We start from the raw sequence: 11,566 nt of genomic DNA on the forward strand, positions 1-11,566 counted from the left end.
TAGTCATTACTGAGAACATGTCACAAATAGTATTAAAGTTATAAAGGAAATACTAATCTCTGTAAACTAATATTTTTTTCTCCAAAACATACTTTGTTCGCTCACTGGCGTTGTATTAGGTAAACTTGTCCCGATGTGTTTGCCGCACACGGAGCGGCAACAGGCGACCGTGGCTATGACAACGCGGCTGCCGGCCAACTAATTATTTGGGAGTTATAGGCAAAATTCGCTTTGCCCAGGGTATCCACTTTAGCCGGGTTTCCCCTACGGAGCCATTTTTTTAGCAGTTTAAAATTAAAGTTAAATTTAAAGATATTAAGAAGATATTAAGAATAGATTTGCAAGATTTTCAAAATAAATAAATAAATAAATAAATAAAAATTAGTTCGAACATTTATCTTAGATTTTTTTAACGGAAAATATGCAAATATGCATTTAACTTTGCTCTTAGATACATTTTTAACACCTGAACCAGCGTCCTTCAAACGCAAAAAATTTAAAATGCGCCTCAAAAATGTAACTGAGGGACTGTCCATAAATTTTCTCGCACTCTTTTTCAACTTTTTGTTTCCTTCTCTTTTGTCACAAAGTGTCACATTTCACCTTATGCCCTTTCCCATTTGTAACGTTATTTTTCATGAACATTCTTATAAAAAAATGCGTGATGTCACACTTCTTGTCACTCTCTCCCTCCTCCTTAACACAAACTGTCACAATTTCATGAACCTCCTCCTTCCTGAAAACGTGACATCATTTGGGAACAGTTTCCAAGCTATTTTCATGCTTTGTATCTTAACTTAAAAAATGGCATCTTAGAAAGGGTGATCAAAAAGCAATTTAAATTTAAAAATATTATAGATGAATGCTTTGTGATGTTTAAAACATTTAAAACATCAAACATTTTGAAAGTTAAAAATTAAAATAGTGCACATATCCCCCCCCCCCTATAAAATTAGTGTTTTTTTTTTCACTGAATTGATAATTGATCATTAATGGTCTTTACTGTTTTCTTATATTTTACTCCTCAAGAAGGAATTTCACTACTCTAAAAATATTCAAGGAGAATTTTTACGCCTTGAAAATAATTCTAGAATATTTTTGCTGGTGAGAATGCATCATTTTATTTATTATTAGTATTATTTAATGCATCCCTGTGAATATAAAAATCGGGATTATTAAAGAAGGTATAGAAAACGCTATATTTACTTCTAAACAAATAAATATTTGCTGCTGTACTTGTATATCGTTTTCCAGAATCGAGAGATAATTTCTTAGAAACCTTTCCAGACGTGAGCAGTACGTAAAATTTTAAAAGATAATTATTATCGATACTCCTATCAAGCATTGATTCGTAATTTAATATTGTTTTATTTAATCATATCTCTCGTAGCTGAGCATAACTGATTAAAGTAAAGAAACAACTGCAGAAATAATTCAGACAGAGACCAGTAGAAAAATAAAATAAAATGCACCCAAAATCATAAACTTTAAAAAATGGTATTTAAGTTATATTTTTTTATACTTACTTGTGCATTAATTGGATCAAGTATAGATTTTATCCAGGCATCATATGAAGGAAGTAAGTAACTCTTAACTGTATTCTCCTATTGCTATTAAAATAGTCAAATTTAAATACTTTCTAGCAAAATACAATATTGGTTTTATCAATGGAAGTGCGAATTAAAAAATTTCATTACTATTAAACTATTCTCATAATTTAATATTTTTAACAGTTGAAGTTTTGTAACTAAGAATAAATTTTATAAAAAATTTCACCATTATATTTTTCTAAATATAAATAAGATTTTTTTTTCTTTTTAAGTATAAACTTTCCCTTTCAGAACACATGATCTGCCATCTCAATTTGGTTTCACATTATAACTCTTATTACTGATCAATTCGAAACTTGTTTTTATACTGATTTTTTTTTAAAACTGAATCTGTATCATATTTGTATTAATATCTAGAGTCAGTTTGGAATTCAGGCTTCAAAAGTTGTGCTTTCCAGTACGAAATACCTATATTCCAAGTAAACTAATTTTTAGTGAAAAATTATTTGAAAATTTATTTCCTTTATTCAAACTGAATTAACTTATAAGAAGAATTAACTTGATATTTGTCTACATAATCTTCAAATTGAAAAGTAGATTAAGTTTGCGTTTCTGTTGACTTAAGAATCAAAAACATTTTTATCTATTCAGAATGCTGAAGTATACTTAAACGAAGAACAATAACATGGTAAAATTGGTTTATAGCCGATTTGTGATTCCCCCCCCCCAATCCTTTCCCCCCATACATTAGTTTTATTTATTTGTGTATCTAAAGTTGATGCTTAGTTTCGTTTTTCGCTGTACTTTAATGCCGATAATCTTTAAATCTAAACAACTTAATCTAAAAGCTTTCGGTCATTTTATTTGCATCCGCACAAAATATTTTTATTTATTTTCTGGTGTTTCTTTTTTTTTTCTTTTTGTTACACTCAATTATCTCCCATTCAAAACTTTAAAAAATATATATTGTAACTATTTAATTTCAAACACTTTAGTCAGCATCTCTTTCTTGCAAGAGCAGGAATTATTTTCTAAAAAGCCTAAAATACTTGTATTTATAACCTAGGGTAAACTCTTCTTTTAATCAAAAATTATACTTAATTTCATTTTCGCAATGAAACAAAATATCTTTAACATAGGACAAATTTCGTTTAATCTAGCCTTCAGCGTCACTTTTTATTTATGCCCATAATAAACAAACAACACTTTTAATTCTGTCTAGTGGTCAGAGGAGTCTGGCTGCGATGGGGAGGTCTCGGGTTCTAATTCCGGCTCGTACATGGATGTACTTTCTCTACCTTGTTCTTTCTTTGTGTGAATGTGTTGCTATGCTATGGATGGTTGCCTACCCTACAAAAGGGTTCTTAGGACAAGTGTGTACTGTGGAAGTTGGATTTCACGCCAAATTACGGTACAGTTGTAAAAGTGAAGCAGCGTATCCCATATTGCCAGTTCAGCTGGCACAAGTCAACAACGGCACTTTTAATTTATACCCTTAATAAACAAGATGTAGAAACATACAATTATTATGTTTATACAAATAATATAATGACTTAAAACTTTTAAAATAAATATTTATTTATTCAAAAATCCATCCTGCCACATGATTACTTCTTAGTATCGTTAAGACATCTTTTTGATCAATGCTACAAGTAAATACTAGAGAACTAAATAAATTACAATAGTTCTCTCTCAATGAAAGTTCTTTTTTTTTTTTCTTTTTTTCCCCACCAGACCAGAAATGATAAGAACCTTTTGTCTTATATTCTAGTGAAAATAATACACTTTCATTTTTTGCATCCGGATTTCACTGATAAGACTTCTCAATTTTTAAGATCAGAGCTCCCGCTGAGTGCTCCATTGAAGGCAGCCAAAAATTGATGGTGAGCTCTCACTGAGCGCGGATTTGTCTATTTCTATGTAACGTTATAGGAAAATCAACCTATTATGCTAGAATTAGGCCGACGCATCAGCTTAAGTTTAGCCATTTCGGATCGGATTTTTCATTGTTGCACTGCTAGGGTTACTACAGCAAAGTTTCGGATTTTGCCAAATTTGCCGAAAATAATAATTTAGCTGATAAACAATTCACTTGCCGCTAATAATTGCTCACAGTGAACCATCACCAAACGCGATAACTTGCCAGAAAAGACAAGCACTCAAAGACAAGCGCTCCGATCCAAAATGGCTAATCTTAAGCTGATGCGTCGGCTCGTATATATTGGGGCCTTAGCAAGAATCAAAACGAAACTCATTTTTGTCGCTATCATAGTTGGTCTGAGGTTAACCATTTCCTTTAAACTTCCCTTTGCATGTTCAATCCCCCTTATCTTTTCCTCTTTTCTTTATCAATTGCAGTATGGCTAGATTCGGGATAAATCCCGTTTGTTAGACGAATATAGCGACATTATCAAGGAAATAAATTCATAAAATTTATAAATTTCACTAATTTTAATGCTATAGAATTAAAAGGGGTTGAATTCCGCTGTTTTAAAGAAAAAATATTACGAGATTTACTTTCGATTTTGTTGCTTTTAATGGAAAACGTATCTATCGTTGTTTCATTTTTCAGAGGTGGAAAAAAAAGTAAGGCATATCTTTTTAACTTTTTTTTTCTTTGTGTAAGTTTTATTATATTTTTACAAATGAATTTTAAACTGTAACAGTACCATTTTCTAATAAAACTAACAAAAACAAAGAAAAGTATAAAAGGAAAGAAAAAGAAAAATTCTTCTTTATGACCTTTAAAATATCTTGAATGGAATTTATCATTGACTCTTCGTTGTCAACTTTTGGCATAACTTTCTAACTTTTTTGTGTGTTATTTTCACTAGGATTTTACAAACTAATTTTAAGCTCATAACATTGTCATTTTCTGGTGGAAAAAAAACAGTAAAGGAAAGAAAAAGGAAAAACCTCCTTTCTCATCTGTAAAACATCTTGAATTTTCTTTAAGAAATCATTGAGTCTTCGTTGTCAATTTCATTGCTCATAAAAGTATTCCATTTTACTATAATTTCAGATCTCATTGATGGAGATATAATGCTATTACCAGATGAGGATCCATGGGTAAGAGGAAAATACATATTCATAACACATATTTAAATGAAATTTACGGTTCAATTCTTACCAGATCCATTCGTGCCTTTTTTTTGTATAATAAATATGCTTTGCTATTCTTAATAGTGTTTTTGCTTTAAAGATTTACTATTTCAATAGCAGAAAATTAATATTGTAATAAGTACTACTTCGAAATGAGCTTATGTCTTCATACGTTAAGAGAATAATTCCAGAATAATATTTATTGCCAATTAAAAAATATATATACTACTGTCTGATCTCGGAAGCCGCGACTAACACCGATGAACGGTTCTATTTTAGAAAGGGGTGAGAGTTTCATAAAGACCAGAAATGAACCATGGTAGCATTTCTGCTTTACTGATAAAGGAAAGAGAAAAAAAAATAGCCTCAACTCAAACCAACACCTCTAATAAAGGAATCCAATTTAAAACAAAACAAAACAAAAAAAAAATACCCTTACATTTGTTATCTCTCTTCTCAATATCTCCCCTATTTTGATAAAATCAGAAACGACCTGACATATGCGCAAATTTGAGGAAGGTTGCGATTTAAAATATCAAAGAGTATTGCTATGAAGTTCAAATGTAATCATAAATAAATTGTGAGAATTTTCTTTAAAAAATTTAACAAACGAAATTTTTTTTCCAGGATCGAAAATTGTCCATTTTTAAGGAGAAACGTTGGCCAAATGCTGTAGTACCGTACGATTTTAATCAAAGTGTTTACTGTAAGTATTCCGCAAAAAAAAAAAACTTTTACGGTAAGAAGAGCCTGATTTGTGACTTCGAAAAGGTATTATGTGAACCGAAAGCCTTATTTGTGTCTTTAAAAATTTTATGAATCTCAAAATCCAAAATGCGTATTCACCAGGGTTCGAAAATATCATGACATTTTTGAAAACATCAAAAATATCCCATATTTTGATATGTATCGGATATTTTCAATCAGGCGCAAACTAATTTTTAAATAGTAACTGTATCCTCAAATCACTGCTGATATTTTTCTTACATTAATGTGTTAGTAGACATAAAATTAATATTTTTTTCATTATTTATATATAAATATAGCTACATTTTGAGTAAAAATATATGTAGGGGAATGTGAGGCAAAGTGAAATGGTTAAGATGACTGAGTTTTTTTCAAAATGAACAAATCGGAAATTTGTTTTGAAAATTACATACAGTACATAAAGAAAGAACATTCTATTTTATAATAAAACTTGCGTTGAAACAGTTTTTTTTTAATTTTTGGCTGTAAATTTAAGTCTTCAAAAAAAGTGTAAATTTTTCACTTTTTTTTTCATGGGGCAAAATGAAAAATAAAATATTTTTTCTAATGAAATATTTTCTATTCGATTATTAAAAATATTTTTGATCAAAATAATCAGTAAAGAAAAGGTTGAATGAATAAATGAAAAGATAAGGAATTAATAAACGAATAATTAAATGAATAAATCAGCTAGTATATGAAGAAAAATCAATGAGCGAGTAAAAGAATGAATGAATGAATAAATAAGTGAATAACTAAATGAATGAATGTAAATGAATTAAATAACAAATGAAAACGTAAGTGATTTATGCATATTTAATGAATGAGTGAGTAAATGAAACAAACTATTTCGCTTTGCCCCATCCACTTTGCCCTTATGTACTTGACTAACTGTGCAATTTATTTAAAATACAAATAAGCTTAATATTAACCAAATTAATTTTGCATTTTATTAGGAGGTCTCAATTAATATTTAAAATATTAATAAGAAGGACCTTATCATTTCATAGTTACAAAAAATATTTTTGACTTGCAACAAAATACTGCAATATATTACCAAATATATTGCTTTATTACCAAATGTTTTAATCTTTGGCGGTATTTTTTTCCTGACTGGAATGGACTGCACATGGTATTACATAGTTAAAATAATAATAGATAGGTGGAGCTGAAAGCAGAGTAAATATTTCAACATTTCACTTTGCCCCCTTATTTCACTTTGCCCCATGTTCCCCTACCTAAAATGGTATTTACATATGAATGTAATTCAAACATTTGTGAAATGAGATCATTTAATGTTACAAAAATAAAATATAGCATAAAGTGATTGATACAGGTCATTATATTGAATACTGGCTATCATATCAATGAGCTCTGTAAAACTACACATATGTATGTGCCCTGTAAAAATCGGAGAAAAACATCACATAATCACACAAATATATAATATTATGTAAAATTAAATTAAGAAAAAGTTATTTACAAAATATCATATATTAGTGTAATTGTTCATTGTAGTACATAATATTTCAGAATTATTATTTTATTTGAAATTTATATTTATTATAATTGAGGAACTTAAGCATTGTTAGCTTTTTATTAGCTACTTTTACAAAATTATATAAATCAGAAATAAAAATACTTATTGATACATAATAAATTTTTCCTTTTTTATGACCAACTTTTAATTTTTAACAAGGCATTTTTAATCTATATTAAAATTGTTACCTTACTAATAATTTTATGAATATAAATTTTTTAAAAATATATTGTACTAATCAAGTACCAATATTTAGTATAGTACTTTTTTGGTTATTATTAATACTGAACGAATAATATTCACATGATTAATATGTGTAATTTTTATGTTGCTTATATCTCAGTTCGAAAAATATACATCAAAAATATCAAAATATCATGATATTTTCAAAATAAATATATGATATATATCGTGATATATATCATAAAATATATCTGCGAACCCTGGCATTCACGTTTAGAAAAAACAAAAACCCCAGACAGTACTATCACGAAGAATAAAGATGATAATTTGGTTTTAATCAACTATTAGTCGCTTAATAGCACCGATTTTGATTTTTTTTCAATCAGAGTAAGTCTTAGGTTTTAATAATTAATTTTATTATTTAACATGAAGAGCTAAAAATATGCTGAAAAAGTAGATTATGAGTGAGAATTTTTTTTTATCTTACTTTGTTTCAATTTCCTTTTTTTCGCAGTGTTACGGTTCTCCGAAAATAGTAAGAATTTTATTCAAGTAATGCAATACAATGGCTTGTTTACATTTATATAGAATCAAAGAGCAAAATACGATTCTTCCAATATTTTATTAAAAATCATTTGAAACAACGTAAAAAAATAATTCGGACATGAGGCTCACCATTTCCAAATATTCGGACGTTTAGGGATAAAACGGTGGTCATATTAGGATTCAGGGGGTCATTTTAAATACGAATCATGAAGAATTATGTCAGAAGCATTTTGAACATTTTTTTTTTGCCGCAAAGTGTAATCAGAATAATCAAAAATGAAATAAGGTGCTTTTTTTAAGTTCAATTTCTCTTTTTTCTTTTTCCTGATTGAATAAAGGAAGAACTATTGTTTTTAAACACCTAAAGTATTATAATTAATCTTTTGTAGCGCTGCTGGATTTGTACATTATTAGACAAGGCCTGGATGAAATTGAGAAATCATCTTGTCTTAAATTTGTGCGAAGAACAAACGAGCAGGATTATATATACTTGACGCCCTTAGGAGGGTAAGTGTAAAATAACTGAAACCACATTAATCGCTATTTTTTATTTTATCAATAAATTGCATTAATAAAGGGGAGCACACTGTTTTAACGAAATTTCGTGAATGATTATACCGAAAACTCAAGTGAAATAAAACATCTATAACATAAAGCTGGGCTGAAAGCGAAAGAAGAAAACTTTATTTGCAAACTAACGTTCCTGACGTCAAAAAACGATAAAAGAATTGAGGTGCAAGCAGGAGATTCTATTTTTGCTGTCTCAGTGGTGAAATTCACGACAGGTGAAATTCAACTAGCCGGCTTTTATTTAGAAAAGAAGTGACTGGAAAATGTCACAACAATGTGAGTTACCGGAATGCATGGCTCAGCATATTATCGAGATTGGAATCTGGGAAAACATAAAGTAGTGTTGGAGACGCTGTTGGAGGGGTAAGAGTTGCTAATGGAAGGCTGGATTCGATTCGAAGAAGCTGGAACTGTGAGACGTTGACTAGGCTAAGGTCGTCCACGTGCTATCAACTAAATGATGACCAATAGCACATCGAGAACTGCCAATGCTATCCAGTTGGGAAGACAGTTTCGTTTGGCAACAAGACGAAAGATGTCCCACTAAACAGTCCAAAATATACCTCATCAGCGTGGTCTGTATGCACGTAGGTTAATGATCTGTGTTTTGTTGACAGTAAGACATCGTGAGGACCAAAGAAGGTGCGCTGCTGAACATTATGCTTGGACGTAAAGTGAATGGAGTTAAGTGCTTTTTACAGCAAGTTTCAATTCAGAGAGTGAATTTTTTGTCATTTACATGTTGCCACATTGTTTCCTGAAGCATCATTTCATGTTCTTTTCACCGTTCAGAAGAATTCAAGTTCCCCATACAAGTGTTTTTTGCTTTTGTTTTTCTGTGTTGCATTTTGTTACACATGTAGTCTCCATTTTATGCCTATCCAAAATAATCGAGCAACGATTTCTTCACTGTTTTGCATGCTCCCCTAATAATTTTGAGTAGTGTATATGTTTGATTACGAGTTCTTCTAAGATCTCATGAAATATCTGTATTTAAAGCGCAGCTGCTGGTCGTACATCGGTCGTAATGGGATGCAGCAAACGTTGTCATTGGTTGTCCCTGACTGTATTGTCAAAGGAACAGTGATCCACGAATTCATGCATGCCTTGGGATTCTGGCACGAGCATTCCAGGATCGACCGGGACGATTACATAGATGTGCTGTGGCAGAATGTGATGAACGATGGTAAGAGAAGTCAATATATTTGGTACCTTTAGCTAAATGACTCGTCCAGGTAAAAAATTAAAAATAGATAGAGTGTTGCTGTTACGAAATTATTAGACTTGCATAATAATGGTGCTACATACCTCAAAAAAGGGGAGAGGGGGTAAAAAATCACGTTTTTACGCAATACTACTTTTAACTGATTTCTTTCTTTACTCTGTGATTCATTCTCAAATGTGTAATACGATACCAATAAGCTCAAAACATTTATAGTGTTTTTAGAAGTTCGTTTTCAAAGTTCAAACTAGTACGTATAGCCAAAAGTTGAAAAAACTTTCTTCTAAACTCTTTTAAATTATATTGTTATGAAACCACGCACCACTTGTGTCAACTAAACCTTTTGCAAGATTGGGACAAGAAAGAGCATTAAATTTAGATTTTAAATTAGTAATTATTACGGTTTCATTTTAATTTTTGACATTTGCCACCACTGTCGCCAGTGAGTGAAATAATGTAAAGATGCATTTTTAGTAAAAATTATGGAAATTACACATCATACAACTTATTTCGGAAGTTAGTATAGCTCCAAATCTTCTAAAAAGGAACAAAAAACTAGTTCTATAAACGAATGTTTAAGTTTTTAAAATTATAGTAGTTCAATGGCTTTTTATATCCACGCTTTCTCTTTATTTAACAAACATTCAATTTCATTCAGATTTATTCACAAATGTTTTTTTTTTCCTTCCAGATAAGAAAATGAATTTTGCCAAGCATATCCCTGGTGAAATGAATTTCTTGAATTATCCTTATGATTATCGTTCTATAATGCATTATAATGCATATGCATTCTCCAAACTTCCTGGATTACCAACTATGAAACCAAAGAAGTCTAATGTAAAACTCAAGGATTTGGGCCGAGCGAAATACGTCGGAACCTTAACTGACATAGACAAGCTCAAGCTCAACGAGTTCTATGATTGTTCGAAAAATTAAACGAAAAAAATGTAATCCGACTCTATTTTTCAACTGTAATTTTCAATTTCATTTTTCATCGTACCTGAGTAAAATGAGTAAGCATTTTTTTCCCGTTTTCTATGCATTTTTTTTAACTGAAATAAGAGCCAATCAGTAAACACAAGGGTGTGTTATTAAAAGTAGATTAAATAAATGACGTGCTTAGAAATACGACAAAAGAGATTTAATTAGTCATGATCTATCTGAAATCATTATTAGAAAGTAGTCGTTCGTAATTTGTCGGCTAAAGTAGTGAAATGTGTGGCAAAGTGAAATAGTTAAGATAACTTACCTTTTCCGAAATGAACAAATTAAAAATTTGTTTTGAAAATTACAGTACCTACAAAAAGAATAAGCAACGTATTTTGTAATAAATTTTGCATTGAAATATTTTTTCTCGTTTTAGATTTTAGCAGTAAATTTGTACCTTCCAAAAAAAAAAAGTGGAAAAATTTTCACCTTGCCCACTGGGGTCTGGTGATTTTTTTTCCTAGCGCACTTTTTTTCTATTTGATTATTAAAAATACTTGCCGGCAAATGAATCAATCAATAAAAGAATGCATAAATGAGTAAATAACGAAACAATAAACGAATAAATGAAAAATTAATTAATTAATACATTAGAAGAAATAGGTAAGTGAATAAAATAGTAAATTAGAAAGAAAATAAATGAATGAATAAATTAATAAGTGAATTATTAAATGAAGAAATCAAAATTAAACATGCCTGATGTTAACTAAATAAGTACTGCCATGGACATCAACTGGTTTCAATAATTAATTTACAAAAACTTAATAATTTTACGATAACAAAAACCATTTTTGACAAAAGAGAAATGTTACATTTTGAAAATGGCTGCAATATACGTTTAAGTGCATATTTTAAATATTGATAGATAGGTGACTCTTCAAACTGTGGAAGTATTTACCAATCAACTTTGCTCCGCTATTTTACTGTGACCAACATTTCCCTACTAAATGTAAATTTTCGTAAAAATTGTACATTTTATCTACACGATAGGTTACTTACTATGGTACTTACACATAAAAGGGATTGCTGTCTGATAACTTTAATGTTTTAAAGACTAATATTTGCTGCTGAAAGAAATATTATTCTTTAAAACATCTTGAAGCAGTTCGTTCAAGCTCA

The 11,566-nt window shown here is 29.9% G+C and overlaps 1 protein-coding gene across 1 annotated transcript; it reads left to right on the plus strand.

Moving 5' to 3' along the window:
• Positions 1 to 1,449: 1,449 nt before the first annotated feature.
• On the plus strand, positions 1,450 to 10,465 carry LOC129222820 (zinc metalloproteinase nas-4-like). Its single transcript, XM_054857370.1, has 6 exons — positions 1,450 to 1,579; positions 4,573 to 4,619; positions 5,280 to 5,358; positions 8,058 to 8,175; positions 9,243 to 9,424; positions 10,152 to 10,465. Exons 1-6 carry the CDS (start codon positions 1,495 to 1,497, stop codon positions 10,394 to 10,396), a joined length of 756 nt encoding a protein of 251 aa, XP_054713345.1. The 5' UTR covers positions 1,450 to 1,494; the 3' UTR covers positions 10,397 to 10,465.
• The last annotated feature ends 1,101 nt before the right edge of the window (positions 10,466 to 11,566 follow it).

The sequence above is a fragment of the Uloborus diversus genome, chromosome 5 (assembly GCF_026930045.1).
Source record: "Uloborus diversus isolate 005 chromosome 5, Udiv.v.3.1, whole genome shotgun sequence".
Classification (NCBI taxonomy): Eukaryota; Metazoa; Arthropoda; class Arachnida; order Araneae; family Uloboridae; genus Uloborus; species Uloborus diversus.